We start from the raw sequence: 21,963 nt of genomic DNA on the forward strand, positions 1-21,963 counted from the left end.
TCATACTTTTCCGTGAGTATCTGCCAATGATGGCCTAACCTCATGGTGCTCAAAAGCACAACGGATCTGATTACGTAAATCTTCGGCCCACTGAACACTCCATACTCTGCCGACACTTCAGTGCACAACGTTGGTACGAACAGACTGCAAAGGATGTACAAACACAATTTTCCTTGGTTAGGCACGAGACCTACAAAATTTCACAGTCATCTCACTCGCTTTCACGGCAAATCCACCGCTGTTTTCAATATTCATTTAAACCGTCACATAAATTTTTCGATGCATCTTTTCTAACCCCTTGGTAATAATGGTCGGATGCCAGATACAATTCCGATATTACAATACAAGAATTAAGTAGAGTAACAATCGAAATTGTTTCTAACCGATTTGATAATTAAAGGATGTAAGCACAACCTTTTCTAACAGACGAAATAGGAAGTATCAATAACATAAAAAGTTTCCATAACGTGTTTCCACCTCATATGTACTTAAATTCTTAAACAAGTATCCGCTGTTTTTCAACAAATATAAACCGAAGTTTTAAATATCTCAGAAAGAGGAGTGCGCACTAATACTTCGCTTTTCCCTAGTCTTATAATTATCGGATGTTATCAACTAGCAAAAAATATCCGCTTACACCCATTTAACCGCCAGATTGCAACATTCACATTTCACTGACCTTTGAGACTTCGAAGACTCAGTGGAACAATTCGTGTATAGATTAAAATAAGTAAAGAAACTGCCATACAAATATATTAAAATTTAGTTAAAGGAAGTCACTTCTGAGAGAATGCTCTCAAAAATCTTCCAAAAATAATTTTTTTCAACAAACCACGTCTAGTCCGATGGAGCCATAAAATACTTTTATTTTTATCTTGTAAAGTTTTGTTTCCGACGTAACGTGAGTAACCACGGATATGCCCACATAAAGGATACAAAAAAATATAAGACGCGATATACCCGGGAGGGTATTAAGGCCGAGCTTCTCTTTCAATTTGCAACGTGCCACTTAGTTAATTTTTCATAAAAATTGGAATTACTATATATGTTGGTAAATACATATTCGCTGAAAAGTTTTTCATGGCAGAAATACACTCGGAGGGGTTTCCAAAGCACTGTTGAGCGGTGACCCAGCTTACACATTTTTTTCCTAATTAAAAACCTCTTTTTAAGACATTTTTATGTTTCTCTTCGCCTGAAACATAGGACCTTCGTTGTGGTAGGCTCTATAAATCTTTCATCATACCACAATAAATAACAGTAAACTAGCAAAAGCCGTTTTGCAATTCTTGAGGTAAATCCCTTAAGTAGTAAAGGTAAAGTCAAGTGGAGATATCTAATGGCTATAATTAGTTCAACATCATAGTAACGATACGCCTCCGAGGAACGACACGCCTCCGATGAGATAAAGGCCGATCCATCATTCCAATAAATGGTGTGGTGTTTTTAAACGGTTTTATTGAGCTTGAATTGACAGGCCGGCCGCACGGCCGGACGGCCGTTGTGAGCGAATTTTTTAATTGAAATTTAAGTAGCTTCCCGATAAGCTACAAGCTTGGAACTTTTAATATAGTTCAGAACCCGATGACAATGCAATAATAAGAAAAATCCCGATAGGTAGCGCATTGATCGAAATATTTCAAAAAATCGTATTAGTGGTCCGATTTGGCTCATATTTGGAACAAATATTACATACAGGCCGGTGGAAGTGACATCAAAATATTTTGTAGTTCGAGGAGCGACAAGCATACGTGGCGCAGAGTCGAAAAAAATCTTAGATTGTAACAAATTGTCAGGAAAGAGTCCGTGTAATAATGAGTCACTAAATGAAATAAAAATAGGCATTAGATAAAGACTAAAAACTTGAAAATAAATTAATTAAAAAAAATTTTAAGCTAAACGGTTTTATTGGAAACAATACTTGCATGAAGTAATAATAATACTAAAAGATAGAAAAAAATTAGGTAGGTCCTAGGTACTAGTCATCACACTCCTCATCAATCTAGGGCGTTGATTAAACAATTAAATAAAAGCGTTGGGTGCGTGAAATTTCTAAAAATGTGAGGTGTGGCACAACCTGATTAAGGTTCAGTTGGACCCACCTAATTATTTTCTAGCTTTTAGTATTATTATTACTTCATGTAGGTATTATTTTCAATAAAACCGTTTAACTTAAATTTTTTTTTATTATTTTATTTTAAATTTCTATTACAAATTGACGAACCATGAATGCAGATGAATTTTTGTTGACAAACGTGCTGGCGGAAACGCTTTTAGAGGGCTATACTACGGCGGCAGCAATTCTACATTAGCAATAAAGATAATTATCCTTATCGGTTGCTATAAAAACGACTTAAAATGGTAGATATGCTATTTAGTTGCAAGTATAAAGGTCTATGATGGCAAATTATACCATCAGTTAAAATATTTGACCGTTAATAGCTTGTTTACGCGTCTAGTCATTGGTTTTACTTGAACGCGAAGGTTAGCGAATCTCTTGAAATTGTGGAATAGCGAAAATCCATCTATACGAAATGGCAAACAAAATTCAGAAAAATAGTTTGATAATTATTTATGTCCTCTACTTACGTTAATTGAAAAAAATAAGAATAATACTAAACTAAAAAATTATAAAGACTAAAAATTTGATCTAATAGTGTAGGTGATAATACGTGAATTTTCACAGAGCCCCGATTACGGGGAGAAAGAAAGAAAGATGAGATCTCCCTTGATTCGAAATGCGGGTGCCGAGCTCGAGCGTCTTCTTCGATTCTCAAAATACTACACAGCTAACAAATCTTTTGGGTTTTTAAATGTTGCACTATGCACATTCCTGCGTGAAGCTGATATAGCATCACGTATTTTGCGACAGATATGACGAAAGAATATAGACCGTGATTTATATTCATCAAAAGAGGACTTTATTTTTCAATTGCCTACTCAGCCCAAAGTAACATTTGTTGGCAAGAGTAATACTCCGTTAGATGTTTAAGCTGAAATTGTTTCTGCTCTTAATGTTAAGGTAGACGAAGTCCCTTCACAGTCTCGAATTTATATCCTTTACAGTGATGTCGTTGCCAAAGCGCGAATCCGCCAACTTTATATTTGATGACAGGAAGTACTTCGGCTTGTTGGAAACGGCAAAGGATTAATTTTATTTTTTTTAAATACGTGGAATATGTAGAAATGAGTAACTACAAAATCGTTGCAAGATAGCCACTTTTACACTTTTAAAATTCTTCGTCTTGCAAAGCTTATTCAAATACCATTATTTAATAGTTTGGAGATGGGACAATCTATTATAAGACATTAGAATTCCTGGCTTGTTTTGATGGTATTTATATCCATTGGCCTTAGCGAACACTCCGTAAGTTCTCTGTACTTATCGGAATCGGAGCCAAATCGGAAGTCGAAGTACAAGAGGCACAGGTTGGGTGGCCGTTGTACTAACATGTGTTTTCCCACATTAATAAATGGCGAAACTGGTTTTTAATCATTAAGTGAATAGATATGTACTTAACAGTGATATACTTCCGGATAAGACAAAAGTCGAGTTCAGATATTTCCTCCAGGGGATTCTTATACTTCCATTACTCCTTGACCCTGCAAAGTCGGGGGAGTCAAGCAAGATTTAGTATCGGCCGAACTCTGACTTACTCGAAATTCCTTGATGGCGTCAATTTCTGCTTTGAAAAATTCACCACCCCTTGCCAAACGTGTTCCCCACCTAATTCTAGGTTCGTGGTCGGAATATATGTAGGAATCTTGCTGTAGGGTTATCTACTTTGTAAAATATACTTTAATTTTGTAAATTATTTTTTATGTTATAATACTTTTAATCTTATTTCAAAATGAAAATGTTCTAGTTAGATATTTTTAAAAAATTTGTAAAAAGTGAAAATAATAAATAATACATAGAATAAATTTATTTAAATATATAGTTTAACACTATATATTTATGGCGATCCTACCAACGGACCTATATCTTTATTTGATAAAATTACTGAATGTGGCGCTTTACGTATCGCAGACCTACTGACCAGTATAATACCGCAAATAGAAGTGATACTATGTGACGTGCTACCAAAGAAAATTTGTTTTAGTTGCCTAAACCAATTACAAAACTATCCCTCCATATTTGTTATAATAAAAATAACATTATGCAGTACGCGCTGCAGAATTAACTAAATCAAAATAAAAGATTTTTTTAAATATCAACTTGAATGTTGATATATTGAATACTTTTAATCTTATTTCAAAATGAAAATGTTCTAGTTAGATATTTTTAAAAAATTTGTAAAAAGTGAAAATAATAAATAATACATAGAATAAATTTATTTAAATATATAGTTTAACACTATACTTGCACTTCGTGATAAATATAACTAGATAAGTTTAATGGTGATTTTATCTGATTCACAGGATCGTATTGCATCCAGGTATTCCTGTAGAAATTATTTAGGAAGTTCACCATTCTTGAAGAGTATATTTATTTTTTCGTCGAGACAGGTTAATATTTCTATTAATATACATAAGTGCAGTCTTCCTGTAATGGGCCTTAATCATTAGAGTGTATAGAGTGATCTGCAATACTGTACATGTATGTATTTCAGAATGTTCAAGTTTTACTGTGCTGCTATTGTGGTAGCATTTTTAAGTGTCACAACATTTGCTGCCCCTTTAGAGGAGATCAATGATTTGGCGGAAGGAGCAGTTGCTCCCGATGGCCACGAATACCGCCTGCCAATTGAAATTCGACCATGGAACTACAACATCAAATTGACGCCATATTTGTTAGACAGCGATGGAAGTAAGAAATTCACATTTGATGGAGAAGTCAGGATACAAATTAATTCAACCATTAACACAAAAACATTGATCTTGCATTCGAAGAACTTGAATTACACGATGAGAGAGTACTGGTCTGCCGACAATACCTCTAAGATACCTTTAGGCAGCGGAACGCTCAATAGTGTAACTAACAGAATTCAATATAATTTAACAACAGAGCTTCTGGTCGGTAAAACTTATTACTTGCACTTTGTCTATAGTGGGTCCATGGATGATGATATGCATGGTTTCTATCGCAGTTATTACGTGGATTCCAAGAACGTTACCAAGTATGTAAAATCAAATATGCTTTTTTGTATTAAGTACGCAAGGACTGAAGATCCCGGTGTCGAGTTATAGGAAACGCAACATCAAAATGCTTTAGAAAACAATTTTCTATTAGAAACAATTTTTTCAAAGCGGGGTTTGGCAAACAATCCGAGTATTTTTCTGCTTTGCAGATAACGTTCAAAGTCGGAATGGTCTCGTCAATTGTAGGAGAAATGAAAAAGTAGCACGACGTTCGGAGATATGCGACGCTAAGTGTATACTTTTCTTGCACTAGTGTAGTTCTGTTATGTTGGGGATTTGAGAGTGACGGTTTCAGAAAATATAATGTGTCTCTATTTCTGTTTTGCATACAGTCAAAGGGGGAGAGGGCCGGTCTCTAGTTGGCAAGATTGTAACCTACCGATACATAGCGAAATAAACGCAATGAAGTTCGCCTTGTTAAAAAAGGAATCGCCGTAATTATATGAAATTGAACACAATGTAAGCGCTTTATTTTCTGAAAATAATGTCGACCTGTCGGTTTTTCTCAACTCTCTCGTGAGTTTGTGTGTTCCTTTCAGAAAATATTTTCCAATAGATAAGAAAGGATGTCTCATTCCTTACAAATAGAGCCATTTTGCATAGCTCCAGGTTAACCAGTTCAAAAGTTGTAATTTTAGAGTGCAACATGAGGGCAACCTTTTTTCCAGAAAAGAAAACACCGTAAGTTATCACTACTTCGGTTGTGGAGTGGCAGCGTGCCCGCCTACTACACTAGAGGTTCTGAGTTTAAGTACCGGGAAAAACATCATCAAAATACTTCGGAAAAAGTGGTTTGGGAGTCCATTGTGAAAGTATATATATAGATTAAATCTCCTTAGTACAGTCATTAGCATATATGTACATACAAACATACCAAAAAATACCAATTTTGTTTAAGAAATTTTACGAAATGTTTAAAATTTTTTTTTTTTTTTGGTTATTAGTTTAATGGTTAAAGCTTAAGCTTTAATGGTGTTAATCCATAACACCAGGTTATATATTCAGAAGTTTGCTGTCTTTAAATTGCTGTACAGTTGTTCCACCAACACACAGGCAATACACTAAGGCCAGAACCATGTGCGTAATTGAGGTTATTATATATTTAGATATATTCTGATTTAATGGTTTACTCCAAGTACGATACATTTTTTAGTTTTTTAAATATTTTTAATTAAATTTTTTGTCATTTCGATTCCCGCACTATCCGCCATTATATTCTCTACCACATGAAAAGCGTTCGTTTATAGCACGCGGTTGAGTTGTGGGGAAAAACGAACTTGACGCCAATGATGACATGATACGAAACTTCTCGCTCTCTGAGAGCGCGTGAAAATGTGCATTTTTTATAACATTGACCATAGATGCCATCATCCTCAAAATCAAATTTGGGCATTTCGGAATAACTTTGGGGTATTTTACATGGTAAAGGTTTAATTTATGATTTTCACCGAAAACTTACTCAAGATTGTCAAATGGGATATCAAAAAACTCGAATTTTTTCAGGATCACAAATACAAAAAAAAGCTTATTTTACCCGTTAAAAATTTTTCCGTGACAACACGTGAAATTTAATTTTTTGATAGCTAAAATAAAATGTACTTATCTCTTTTCGTGCGTTAATATAACAGCTCATTTAATTTTGTTATTTCTTGTACCTTTTTTACAGATTTTTGATCCGCTTATGTAGTTGAATACACTTGAAATGAAAAATAATGAAAACGCACCGATTTTCTTGGAATTTTTTTTGCGCGGTTTACGCAACTCTGATCTTCAAGACCCATTCCTGGAAACGAATGAAGTTTGTTTACAATCGAACGAACCAATGTTTACAATTGAATGAACTTTAAGACCCATTCCTGGAAACGAGTTGAGAGAGAATGAATGTTTCGTATCATGTCATCATTGCTTGACGCGACGACGTTACAAAACGAAGTGACACCAGTTTAGGATTTTTAGCGAAAGAGTATTTTTCAAGAGATTTATGCATTCACAACCACTTATTTTGCCTTAACTTGGCAACACACATGTGTACAAACGTCCAGCTGACATGAAGTGAAAATACATACATACATCCATGCATACCTATTAATGTACTCCGAAAGTTTAATAACGTTAACACATGCTGGCTATTCTCACCAGTCGATCCAATTCAATATGTATGAATGTGGCACATAATGTGATGTGGTAAAAGTCCCACTCAAAGCCAATTTACTCGTACAAATATAAACCAGGCATGCTTAACCAACGAACCGATATCATTTCGTTACGATAATTAACGTTAATAAACGAAACAAAGTCATTTCGTTTCGTTTATTAACGTTAAGAACGTCAAATTAACGAAATGATTTTGTTTCGTCTTCTGCCATATCAAAACGAAATCAAATCGTTTATGTTGATTATTAATTTCAAAATATGCTGGCAAAGCTGATTGATGGCAGAGTCATTAAAGGTGAAAGCATTAGCCAAGCTGATTGCAACTTTTCTAATGAATTTTGACAGCACGATCATTTCTCAGAGTAATTTTGACATTACCACCAACGAATTACACAAACAAATTGCATGGAGTTTGTGTGTGTATGTCCGCTCGCTGTTACCACCTTACGGCTTCACCATAGCTATAGCATTTCCAGCACAATTCAAACATAAATTATCACGTTTTTGTTAACGTTTTTAACGTTAACGAAGGCTTTTTGTTTCGGTTAAAAACTAGATACAATTTATCTTGATAATTACTTTATCGATAATATTTCGAAGTGTTTCAACGGAAACGGTGGAAATTTTTTGATAAACGATTAGCTTAACGTTAAGGTGCATCCCTGATATAAACAAATATTTTGCAATAAAATAATATTTCGACTATAAACTGAGATCAGTGCTGTCCTATCTTTCAAGTTGGATTAAATTGCATACGGTGTGCAAATTTGATTAAAATCGATTAAGTGGTTTAGGAGTCCATTGCGGACAAACAACGTGACACCAAAGTCTCATATCAAATATCAACAGGAATCTTCTGTTCTATCAATGAAACATCTATAAACTTACATGCGCTTGCGCTGCCATATGGCGAATGTTAGCAACTGCTGGTAATGCAGTATTAGTTCTTATCAAATATTCACAATAGTGCCATAATACAAATAGATTTCTTTGTCTGTTCACAATCGTTTATTTTTAACAAATTATTTTAATAAAATATAGATAAACAAAAGCACTACGACTATAATGCCCAAAGCTCGCTAATAGCACGAATCCCCATCTTTACAACCAAAACTTTATTTATAGACTAGCCTTTACCCGCGGCCCCGTCCGCAAGGAGAAAATAAAATATATGTGCTATTCACGTTAGCCTGCTTACCAAGTTATCTGTTTAAAAATTATTTTTGTCTAATGTATTTTATTTTTGTAATTTAGTAAAAAAAAAGAACTAAATGAGAAGATAAGCTGAAAGGAACGCTTTCGTGAATAGTACAATACAGTTTTTTCGAATACAAAAAATTCATTTTGTTTTTAAATTAAATTAACTGATATGAAAAGGGTGAAAGAATTACTACTCATAGAACAAAGGAGTGAAACTACAATTAGCTAAAACCAAAGAGAATTTTTAGATGAAAATAGTTTTGCTTTTTAGTTGGTTAAAATATTACAAAAGTGTAATTATAGTTACAACAGTTCCTTACACGACTATAGAACGAAAAAGCTGTGTTAGATTGAAGATAAAACATACCGAATTTTAATTAAGAATAATTAGCAGCAAATCGACGGCCATAAAAGCTCATAATTTAAAAAGGCATGTCTGCTGAACTACCGGTTGCGAAGAGACCTAAAATGATCCCGGAAGGGTCCCAAGATGATACTAAAATTCCGGGACAAATCCCGAAAATCATCCAGAAATTAACCAGGAGGGGTCCCAAAATGATTCAGAAATAGTTCCCGAAAAAGTCCCGAAATTACCCTTATGGGTTCCCGTACAGATCCCGAAAACCATCCAGAAATGATACCGAAAGGCTCCCCAAAGCATCCCGTATTAGTCCGGAAAGAGTCCCGAAATGACCCCGACGGGATCCCGGACGCATCCCGAAAACCATGTAGAAATGATGCCGGAAGGGACCCCAAATGATCCCGAAAAAGTCACGAAATTACCCCGACGGGATCCCGAACGGATCCCGAAAACCATACAGAAATTATGCCGAAAGGGTCTCCAAATGATCCCGAATTAGTCGAGAAAAAGTCCCGAAATGACCCCGACGGGATCCCGAAAACAATCCTGTAATGATGCCGAAAGGGTCTCCAAATGATCCCGAATTAATCGAGAAAAAGTCCAGAAATGACCCTGACGGGATTCCGGACGGATTCCGAAAATCATCCAGAAATGATGCCGAAATGGTTCCTAAATTATCCCGTATTATTCGAGAAAAAGTCCCGAAATTACCCCGACGGGATAACGGACGGATCCCGAAAACCATGTATAAATGATGCCAGAAGGTGCACCAAATGATCCCGAAATAGTCCCGAAATTACCCAACGGGATCCCGGACGAATTCCGAAAACCATACAGAAATGATGCCGGAAGGGACCCCAAAAAATCCCGAAAAAGTTCCGAAATGACTCCGACGGGATCCTGGACGGATCCGAAAACCATCTAGAAATGATGCCGGTAGGTACCCCAAAATGATCCCGAAATAGTCCCAAAATGACCCCGTCGGGATCCCGGACGGATACCGAAAAGCATCCAGATAGGATGCCGAAAAGGTCCTCAAATAATCCCCCAATAGTCCCGAAATTAACGGGGATCCCGGACGGATCCCGAAAACCATCCAGAAATGATGACGGAAGGGACCCCATAAAATCCCGAAAAAGTCCCGAAATGACCCCGAAGAGATCCCGGACGGATACCGAAAACCATCCAGAAATGATGCCGGTAGGTACCCCAAATGATCCTGAAATTACCCCGACGGGATCCCGGATGGATACCGAAAACCATCCAGATAGGATGCCGGAAAGGTCCTCAAATGATCCCCTAATAGTCCAGAAATTACCCTGACGGGATTCCGGACGGATCCCGAAAACCATCCAGAAATGATGCCGGAGGGGACCCCAAATGATCCCGAAAAAGTCCCAAAATGACCCCTACGAGATCCCGGACGAATCCCGAAAACCATCCAGAAATGATGCCGGAAGGGAACCCAAATGATCCCGAAAAAGTCCCAAAATGACCCCGACGGGATCCCGGACGGATACCGAAAACCATCCAGAAATGATGCCGGTACGTACTAGAGGCTTACGCCGATCATTTTATCGGCGGCGGCGGCGTAGGCTCTATTATATACCGGCGGCGGCGGCGTAGGCGGCGCGCCGGCGTACGCCGGTGTTCTTACTTTAAAAGCTTGATATTTCTATTTAAAAAAATAATATTTAGGAAAGTTTTTGTTTATATGTATTTACTGAAATCAACGTGTTGGCCATTTCGGAAAGATCCGGGGTTTTTGCATCAAAATCTCGCAGACCGTTCAAAAATTTTCAGGAGTAGCTCCTTGCGAAGGGATTGTCCCTCGTTCGCATGCTCCAGAGAGGCTTCGAACCTAACCCCGGTCTTTGGAATTGGTACTGCTGCGTCTGCTGAAAAGAAATAGAGATACATAAAATAGTCACACTTTTGCCTGTATATCTCGTGCAAAGCGTAGTTTCACCTAGGGTTAACTCCTAATAATCATCGCGAACACAATTTCTTTAAATCATTTGTCGCTCCTTGGCGGTCACGCATAAAGGCGACTTAGGGTTGCTATGAATGGTCTATTAATACTCATGACTATCGTGGCACAGGGCGCCTCCAGTTTTTTCGGCTGTTTTTAAGAGCTAAAATTTCCGATGTGCGAACAGAAGGAATCCCTACCACCAGTCGCTACCACGCCTCCGGAGCCTCACACCATATGCCAGTACAGAAGCTATACGACTGCGACTTCGAACTCATACCATCGTCGACGTCACTTTCCTAGAAGCTCTAGGTGTAGCTCCGAAGACTCCAACGGATGCTTTTGTTGCGCTATGCTGCCGAGCTACACTTTGACACGTTAGGGAGTGACTATTCGGCCAAAGATGCCGCCCTCGAAATCATAAGCAGTCTAAGTGGATGTCATTGCGTCATGGGTGAAAATCCGTATAATCCTCGGCGCATCTACATAATTAAAATTTTACAAGGACCCTGGATAAAATTTTTAAAATGTATTGATTTCAATAGTTTTCGTTAAATCAAATTTAGAATGAAAGTCGACGGATTTTAAGTTGAAAGTTGTTAACTACTGTTTTCCGGCCTTACGATATAGGAGCTCATTATGGATGACCGCGTAGCTTCAGTTTTCAGACAAGTTCGATTGTCCACTACGTTAGGGTAGTATCACACACGGTCATTAGTTCCACTGTCTTGGGAAAGCTTTTGCTGCACCACTTTGAGTGTTCTTGCGAAGGACAAATCCTCACCTGGTAGATATATGCCTACGTATTCACAATTGTAAAAGGAGCCGTAACGTGTAGGTGATATTTAAACTTGGTTGATAGGCTATAATCAATGTGATTCACTCCAAGGGACTAGTTTTGGATAGGGCCGCCAACTTTAGGAAATGTCAAACCGGTAGACTTGGGTGTTGAAGGATGAAGTGTGAAAATCAAAATTAACATTTCAGACGCTGTTGTATAATTTCGCAAATAAACAACAGATGTTTGAATGTAAGCCCAAGCGATTTTTCAAACCCTTCTCATATGTACATATATCCTCAACTTAAGTATGAGGTAAGAATAATTTCAAAGGAGTGTTTATGCCCCTAGAACCTACTAAAGGATTTTGCATCACTGATTTCGATTATTCTTTCAGCCAATCGCAATATAATGTTTAAAAAAAAATCGGCACCTTTTTTAGGTATTTTTGTTTTTTTACAACTTGAGGACAATTTGAAAACAATTTGAAACAACTTGGGTCATTTTATTTGAATTCATTATTCATTATTAATTTTTTCAAAAATGCAAAGTGAGCATATAAATTTATTATATAACTTTTCTTTTAGTATTTTGTTTTAATAACTTGCTGAATTGGGTGATGGAAAGTCCGTGTTAAGCTGACATCGAAAGCGCCTGTTATTTTAAATAACTTTTGAATAGTTATAAAGAGTTAAATTTCGCAATTAGTTTCTTATAACTGGCAGTGATGCGCATCCGTTGATACCACTTTCGACCATATCCGACCAATTTTCGACATGAACAATAAATGGCCTAAACAGTCTTAAACGAGTAGAAAATATAGTAACGCGCCGGACGCCGCGCCACCACGCCGATATTTTTGACATTCGGAGGCGGCGTGCGAAAAACGACCAAAATCGGCGGCGGCGGCGGCGTTTATCGGCGGCGTATATCTCTAGTACGTACCACAAATGATCCCGAAAAACTCCCAAAATGACCCCGACAGGATCTCGGACGAATCCCGAAAACCATCCAGAAATGATGCCGGAAGGGAGCCCAAATGATCCCGAAAAAGTCCGAAAATGATCCCGACGGGATCCCGGACGGATCCCGAAAACCATCCAGAAATGATGCTGGAAGGGACCCAAATGATCCCGAAAAAGCACCGAAATGATCGCGACGGGATCCCGTACGGATACCAAAAACCATCCAGATGTGATCCCGGTAGATACCCCAAATGATCCGGAAATAGTCCCGAAATTACCCCGTCGAGGGCCTCGACGGATCCAGGAAACTATGCAGAAATGATGCCGGAGAGGTCCTCAAATGATCCCGCGCGGATCCCGGACGGATCCCGAAAACCATCCAGTAACGATGCCGAAAAAGTCCCGAAATGACCAAGACGGGATCCCCGACGGATACCGAAATCCATCCAGAAATGATGCTGGAAGGAGCCCCAAATGATCCCGTATTAGTCGAGAAAAAGTCCCGAAATGACCCCGACGGTATCACGGACGAACCCCGGAAACTATGCAGAAATGATCCAGAAATAGTCCCGAAATTACCCCGTCGAGATCCCCGACGGGTCCCGGAAACTATGCAGATATGATGCCGGAAAGGTCTTCAAATGAGCCCTCAATTGTCCCGAAACTACCCTGACGGGATCCCGGACGGATACCAACATCCATCCAGAAATGATGCCGAAAGGGTCCCCAAATGATCCCGTATTAGTCGAGAAAAAGTCCCGAAATGACCCCGACGGTATCTCGGACGAACCCCGGAAACTATACAGAAATGATCCCGAAATAGTCCCGAAATGACACCGTCGAGATCCCCGAAGGATCCTGGAAACTATGCAGAAATGATGCCGGAGAGGTCTTCAAATGATCTCCTAATAGTCCCGAAATGATCCCCGACGAATCCCGGAAGATATGCAGGAAGGGACCCCAAATGATCCCGAAAAAGTCGCGAAATGACCCGACGGTATGCCGGACGGATCCCGAAAACCATCCAGAAATGATGGCGGAAGGGACCCAAAATGACCCCGAAAAAGTCCCGTAATGATCCCGGAAACCATCAAGAATTTATCTCTCAAAGGTACGCAAATGATCCCGAAAATACCCCGATTGGATGCCGAACGGATCCCGAAACCCATCCAGAAATGTTGCCGGAAAGCTCCCTAAATGATCGCGAAATAGTTCCGAAATGATCCCGGAATAGTCCCGAAAATATCCCAAAATAACCCCGACGGGATCCCGGACGGATCCCGAATACTATACAGAAATGATTCTGGAAGGGTCCCAAAATGATCCCGTAATAGTACCGAAAAAGTCCCGAAATGACCCCGACGGTATGCCGGACGGATCCCGAAAACCATACAAAAATGATCGCGGAAGGGTCTCGATTTAACCCCAACGGGAATACAAATAAGGCGAAGCTAATTGTAGAACCATTTTAATAAGGCAGCAGGCGCGTTGGAGCGAATGAAGAGTTACAAAGAAACATACAGGTAAAGCTAATAAAAGCGTACTAATAAAAAAAAATGGTGGAGGGCGGATGGCGGGAGGAGAAGCACCGCTGCTCGTTTTTCCAAAATTGTTTAGATCTCGATCTGTATGTGCCAGATACTAAAAACTATTGATTTAGGAGAAAATTTATATTGAGTTATAACAATTTATAGATTTTACACCAGAGTGGTAGAAAGGGGGGAGAGAGGGAGCGAAGGGTGTCACTGCTCACCTTGTAAGCCCTCGACTTATTTGACACATTGAGTCTATGATATTGGTGAAGGCCAGTATACGTAAAGTTATAATGTGTAAAAATTATTAAAAAGTAATTGCCCGAAGGGGTTATGGGACCCCCACCCCTCTTTCCATGTTCGAAAAAAATTTCGCTAGTAGACTGTGTCCCAAATTTCATCAAAATCCGTGTAGCCGTTCTGGCGTGATTCAGTCGCAAAGACTAAAAAATATAATAATTAAATTATAACTGTTCGTAGGGGGCGGGGACCTCCCCCTTTTGAAAAATATATAGCTAGTAGATCCTTCTAGACTATTGGCTATATGTGTGCCAAATTTCATCCAAATCCGTCCAGCCGTTCTTGCGTGATTGAGTCACAAAGACAAACATCCAAACATCCAAACATCCCAACATCTAAACATCCAAACATCCAAACTTTCCCATTTACAGTATATACTAGCCTTTACCCGCGGCCCCGTCCGCAAGGAAAATTTTAAATATATGGGCTATTCGCGTTAGCCTGCTTATTATCTGTTTAATATTTTGTTTTCTGTCTAATGCATTTTATTTTTGTAATTGAGTAAAAAAAAGAACTAAATGAGCTGATAACCTGATAGGATCCCAAATGATCCCGAAATTATCCAGAAAAAGCTACGAAATGACCCCAACGCTATCGCGGACGGATCCCGAAAACCATCCAGAAATGCCCCGAAAGGGTCTCCAAAAGTTCCCCGAATAGTCCCAAAAAAACCCGAAATGAGAGCGACACGATTCTAGACGTATGTAGAGAACCACACAGAAGTGATCCCTGAAGGTGTTCCAAAATGATCCCGAAAATGTTCCGAAATGACCCTGACGGGCTCCCGGGCGGATCACAAAAACCATCCAGAAAATATCCAGGAAGGGTCCCTAAATTATCACGACTAACTCCAGAAAAAGTTCCGAAATGGCTCCGAGGGGATCCACGATGGATCGCGAAAACCATACAGAAATGATTCCGGAAGGATTCCAAAATGATCCCGAAATAGTCCGGAATTGATCCAGATGGGATCCCGCACAGATCCAGAAATGATCCCGGAAGGATGCAAAAACTATCCCGGAAAAGTAAGAAAAAATCCCGAAATGGCTCCTACGGCATCCCGGACGGATCCAGAAATGATCTCGGAAGGGTCCCCAAATGATCCCAAATGGTCCCGAAATGACCCTGATGGATCCGGCAAACCATCAAGAAATTATGCCGAAAGGGTCCCAAAATGATCCCGAAATAATACAGAAAAAGTCACGAAACGACCCCTAGAGGATCCCCAAATGATCCCGTATTAGCCCCGAAAAGGTCCCGAAATAACCCCGACGGGATCCCGGACAAATCCCGAAAACCATCCAGAAATGATGCCGGAAGGAATCCCAAATGATTCCGTAAAAGTCCCGCATTGATTCCGACGGGATCCCGAACGGATACCGAAAATCATCCAGAAGTGATTCCGGAAAGGTCCTCAAATGATCACCTAATAGTCCCGAAATGACCCTTAAGGGGTCATGGACGGATCCAATAAACCATACAGAAATGATCCCGATATAGTCCCGAAGAAGTCCCGAAATGACCCTGACGGGATCTCGAACGCACCCCTAAATGACCCTGACGGGATCCCGGACAGATCCCGAAATCCATCCAGAAATGATCTTGGGAGGGTACCAAATTGATCCCGAAGTAGTCCCGAAAAAGTTCCGATATTACCCTGACGGGCTCCCGGACGGATCTCAGAAACCATCCAGAAAATATCCAGGAAGGGTCCCTAAATTATCCCGACTAACTCCAGAAAAAGTTCCGAAATGGCTCCGAGGGGATCCACGATTGATCGCGAAAACCATACAGAAATGATTCCGGAAGGATTCCAAAATGATCCCGAAATAGTCCGGAATTGACCCAGATGGGATCCCGCACAGATCCAGAAATGATCCCGGAAGGGCGCAAAAACTATCCCGGAAAAGTAACAAAAAATCCCGAAATGGCTCCTACGGCATCCCGGACGGATCCAGAAATGATCTCGGAAGGGTCCCCAAATGATCCCAAAATGGTCCCGAAATGACCCTGATGGATCCGGCAAACCATCAAGAAATTATGCCGAAAGGGTCCCAAAATGATCCCGAAATAATACAGAAAAAGTCACGAAACGACCCCTAGAGGATCCCCAAATGATCTCGTATTAGCCCCGAAAAGGTCCCGAAATAACCCCGACGGGATCCCGGACAAATTCCGAAAACCATCCAGAAATGATGCCGGAAGGAATCCCAAATGATTCCGTAAAAGTCCCGCATTGATTCCGACGGGATCCCGAACGGATACCGAAAATCATCCAGAAGTGATGCCGGAAAGGTCCTCAAATGATCACCTAATAGTCCCGAAATGACCCTTAAGGGGTCATGGATGGATCCCATAAACCATCCAGAAATGATCCCGATATATTCCCGAAGAAGTCCCGAAATGACCCTGACGGGATCTCGAACGCACCCCTAAATGACCCTGACGGTATCCCGGACAGATCCCGAAATCCATCCAGAAATGATCTTGGGAGGGACCCCAAATGATCCCGAAAAAGTACCGCAATGATTCCGAGGGGATCCTGATCGGATACCGATAACCATCCAGAAGTGATGCCGGAAAGGTCCTCAAATGATCACCTAATACCAAAATGACCCTGACGGCATCCCGGACTGATCCCAAAATCCATCCAGAAATGATCTTGGGAAGGTCCCAAAATTATCCCGAAATAGTCTCGGAAAAGTTCAGAAATTACCCTGACGGGTTCCCGGACGAATCCTGAAAGCCATCTCTAAATGATCCCGAAAAAGTCCCGAAATGACCCTGACTGGACCCCGATAGGATCCCGAAAACTATCCAGAAATGATGCCGGAAATGTCCTCAAATGATCACCTAATAGTTCCGAAAAGACCCTGACGGGATCCCGAACGGATCCCGACAACTATCTAGAAATGATGCCGAAAGGGCCCGCAAATGATCCCGTATTAGTCGAGAAAAAGTACCGAAATGAACCCGACGGGATGCCGGACGAATCCCAAAAACCAGCCAGAAATGATGCCGGAACTGACACCAAATGATCCCGAAAAAGTCCCGCAATAATTCCGACGGGATCCTTAGCGGATACCGAAAACCATCCAGAAGTGATGCCGAAAAGGTCCTCAAATGATCACCTAATAGTCCCAAAATGACCCTGACGGCATCCCGGACAGATCCCGAAATCCATCCAGAAATGATCTTGGGAGGGTCCCAAAATTATCCCGAAATAGTCTGGGAAAAGTCCAGAAATTACCCTGACGGATACCGGACGAATCCTGAAAACCAATCTTAAATGATGCCGAAAAAGTCCCGAAATGACCCTGATGGGACCCGGAAAGGAACCCGAAAACTAACCAGAAATGATGCCGGAAAGGTCCTCAAATGATCTCCCAATAGTTCCGAAAAGACCCTGACGGGATCCCGAACGGATCCCGACAACTATCCAGAAATGATACCGAAAGGGCCCGCAAATGATCCCGTATTAGTCGAGAAAAAGTACCGAAATGACCCCGACGGGATGCGGGACGAATCCCAAAAACCATCCAGAAATGATTTTGGAAGGGACCCCAATGATCCCGAAAAAGTCCCGCAATTATTCCGACGGGAATCTGAACGTATACCGAAAACCATCCAGAGTAATGCCGGAACGGTCCTCAAATGCTCACCTAATAGTCCCAAAATGACCCTGAGGGCATCCCGGACAAATCCCGAAATCCATCCAGAAATGATCTTGGGAAGGTCCCAAAATGATCCCGAAATAGTCTCGGAAAAGTCCAGAAATTACCCTGACGGGTTCCAGGACGAATCCTCAAAGCCATCCTTAAATGATCCCGAAAAAGCCCCGAAATGACCCAGACGGGATCCCGAAAGGATTCCAAAAACTATCCAGAAATGATGCCGGAAAGGTCCTCAAATGATCCCCTAATAGTTCCGTAATGACCGTGACGGGATCCCGAACGGATCCCGACAACTATCCAGAAATTATGCCGAAAGGGTCCGCAAATGATCCCGTATTAGTCGAGAAAAAGTCCCGAAATGACCCCGACGGGATCCCGGACGAATCCCAAAACCATCCAGAAATGATGCCGGTAGGTATCCCAAATGATCCCGAAATGACCTCGTCGGCATCCCGGACGGATACCGAAAATTATCCAGAAATGATGCCGGAAAGGTCCACAAATGATCCCCTAATAGTCCCGAAATTACCCTGATGGGATCCCGGACGGATCCCGAAAACCATCCAGAAATTATGCCGGAAGAGCCCCCAAATGATCCCGAAAAAGTCCCCAAATGACCCCGACGATATCCCGGACGGATCCCGAAAACCATCCAGAAATGATGCCGGAAGAGCCCCCAAATGATCCCGAAAAAGTCCCCAAATGACCCCGACGAGATCCCGCACGGATCCCGAAAACCATCCAGAAATGATGCCGGAAGAGCCCCAAATGATCCCGAAAAAGTCCCCATATGACCCCGACATACTCCAGAAAAGGTTCCGAAATGGCTCCGAGGGAATCAACGACGGATCGCGAAAACCATACAGAAATGATTCCGGAAGGATCCCAAAATGATCCCGAAATAGTCCGGAAATAACCCAGATGGGATCCCGCACAGATCCAGAAATGATCCCGGAAGGGTCCAAAAACTATCCCGGAAAAGTAACAAAAAATCCCGAAATGGCTCCTACGGCAACCCGGACGGATCCAGAAATGATCTCGGAAGGGTCCCCAAATGATCCCAAAATGGTCCCGAAATGACCCTGATGGATCCGGCAAACCATCAAGAAATTATGCCGGAAGGGTCCCCAAATGATCCCGAAATAAAACAGAAAAAGTCACGAAACGACCCCTAGAGGATCCCCAAATGATCCCGTATTAGCCCCAAAAAAGTCCCAAAATGACCCTGACGGGATCCCGAAAGGATTCCGAAAACAATACAGAAATGATGCCGGAAAGGTCCTCAAATGATCCCCTAATAGTCCCGAAATGACCGTGACGGGATCCCGACAACTATCCAGAAATGATACCGAAAGGGTCCGCAAATGATCCCGTATTAGTCGAAAAAAAGTCCCGAAAGGACCACGACGGGATCCCGGACGAATCCCAAAAACCATCCAGAAATGATGCCGGTAGGTATCCCAAATGATCCCGAAATAGTCCCGAAATGACCTCGTCGGCATCCCGGACGGATCCCGAAAATTATCCAGAAATGATGCCGGAAAGGTTCCCAAATGATCCCCTAATAGTCCCGAAATTACCCTAATGGGATCCCGGACGAATCCCAAAAACCATCCAGAAATGATGCCGGTAGGTATCCCAAATGATCCCGAAATAGTCCCGAAATGACCTCGTCGGCATCCCGGACGGATCCCGAAAATTATCCAGAAATGATGCCGGAAAGGTTCCCAAATGATCCCCTAATAGTCCCGAAATTACCCTAATGGGATCCCGGACGGATCCCGAAAACCATCCAGAAATGATGCCGAAAGGGTTCCCAAATGATCCCGTATTAGTCGCGAAAAAGTCCCGAAATGACCCCGACGGGATCCCGGACGGATCCCGAAAACCGTCCAGAAATGATGCCGAAAGGGTTCCCAAATGATCCCGTATTAGTCGCGAAAAAGTCCCGAAATGACCCCGACGGGATCCCGGACGGATCCCGAAAACCATCCAGAAATGATGCCGGATGAGCCCCAAAATGATCCCGAAAAAGTCCCCAAATGACCCCGACGAGATCCCGAACGGATCCCGAAAACCATCCAGAAATGATGCCGGAAGAGCCCCCAAATGATCCCGAAAAAGTCCCCAAATGACCCCGACGATATCCTGGACGTATCCCGAAAACCATCCAGAAATGATGCCGGAAGAGCCCTCAAATGATCCCGAAAAAGTCCCCATATGACCCCGACGAGATCCCGCACGGATCCCGAAAACCATCCAGAAATGATGCCGGAAGGGTCCCCAAATGATCGCGAAATAGTCCCGAAATGATTCCGGAATAGTCCCGAAAATATTCCAAAATAACCCCGACGGGATCCCGGACGGATCCCGTAAACTATACAGAAATGATCCCGGAAGGGTCCCAAAATGATCCCGAAATAGTCCCGAAAAAGTCCCGAAATTACCCCGGCGTAATCCCGGACCGATCCCGAAAACCATCCAGAAATGATCCCGGAAGGGTCTCGATATGACTCTTACGGGATTACAAATAAGGTGAAGCTAATTATAAAACTATGTTAATAAGGCAGCAGGCGCATTGGAGCGAATAAAAAGTTAGATAGAAACATACAGGTAAAGCTAATAAAAGCGTGCTAATAAAAACAATTGATGGAGGGCGGATGGCGGGAGTAGAGGAGAGGACCACTGATCGTTCCTCCAAAATTGTCTAGATCTCGTTCTGTATGTACCAGATACCAAAAACTATTGATTTATGAGAAAATTTAGATTGAGTTATAACAATTTATGGATTTTACACCAGAGGGGAGATAAAGGGGGCGGGCGGAGGATGTCACTGCTTACTTTGTAAGCCCTCGACTTATTTGACCCCTTGAGTCTGTGATATTGGTGAAGGCCAGTATACGTAAAGTTATAATGTGTAAAAATTATGAAAAATAATTTCTAGAAGGGGTCGTGGGACCCCCACCCCTCTTTCCATGTACGAAAAAAATTTCGCTAGTAGACTATTGTCTGTGTCCCAAATTTCATCAAAATCCGTGTAGCCATTCTGGCGTGATTCAGTCGCAAAGACGAAAAAATATAATAATTAAATTATAACTGTTCCTGGGGGGCGGGGACCACGCCCCTTTTGAAAAATATATAGCTAGTAGATCCTTCTAGACTATTGGCTATATGTGTGCAAAATTTCATCCAAATCGGTCCAGCCGTTCTTGCGTTATTGAGTCACAAAGACAAACGTCTGGACAAACATCCAAACATCCAAACATCCAAACATCCAAACATCTTAACATCCAAACTTTCCCATTTATAATATATACTAGCCTTTACCCGCGGCCCCGTCCGCAAGGAGAATATGAAATATGTGGGCTATTCACGTTAGCCTGCTTATAAAGTTATCTGTTTAAAATTTTTTTTCTGTCTAATGCATTTTATTTTTGTAATTGAGTAAAAAAAAGAACTTTATGAGCTGATAACCTGATAGGATCCCAAAACGATAACGAAATTATCCAGAAAAAGCCACGAAATGACCCCGACGCTATCGCGGACGGATCCCGAAAACCATCCAGAAACGCCCCGGAAGTATTTCCAAAAGTTCCCGAAGTAGTCCCAAAAAAACCCGAAATGACAACGACACGATTCTAGACTTATCCAGATAACCACACAGAAATGATGCCTGAAGGGTACCAAATTGATCCCGAAATAGTCCCGAAAAAGTTCCGAAATTACACTGACGGGCTCCCGGACGGATCTCAGAAACCATCCAGAAAATATCCAGGAAGGGTCCCTAAATTATCCCGACTAACTCCAGAAAAAGTTCCGAAATGGCTCTGAGGGGATCCACGATGGATCGCGAAAACCATACAGAAATGATTCCGGAAGGATTTC

At 41.4% G+C, this 21,963-nt stretch overlaps 1 protein-coding gene across 2 annotated transcripts in view; it reads left to right on the forward strand.

Moving 5' to 3' along the window:
* The first annotated feature begins 2,387 nt into the window (after nucleotides 1-2,387).
* LOC137242132 (membrane alanyl aminopeptidase-like) overlaps nucleotides 2,388-21,963 on the forward strand; it is a 67,444-nt gene continuing 47,868 nt past the window's right edge. Inside the window, exons 1-2 of one of the 2 annotated variants that reach the window (XM_067769504.1) lie at nucleotides 2,388-2,484; nucleotides 4,614-5,120. In XM_067769504.1, coding sequence (XP_067625605.1) covers nucleotides 4,615-5,120 — 506 coding nt within the window. In that variant the 5' untranslated portion in view covers nucleotides 2,388-2,484; nucleotide 4,614. Of the gene's footprint in view, nucleotides 2,485-2,526; nucleotides 2,659-4,613; nucleotides 5,121-21,963 lie in introns of those variants that run through there. The other variant, XM_067769507.1, reaches the window with a different exon arrangement.

Source organism: Eurosta solidaginis, chromosome 1 (genome assembly GCF_040869045.1).
Source record: "Eurosta solidaginis isolate ZX-2024a chromosome 1, ASM4086904v1, whole genome shotgun sequence".
Lineage (NCBI taxonomy): Eukaryota > Metazoa > Arthropoda > Insecta > Diptera > Tephritidae > Eurosta > Eurosta solidaginis.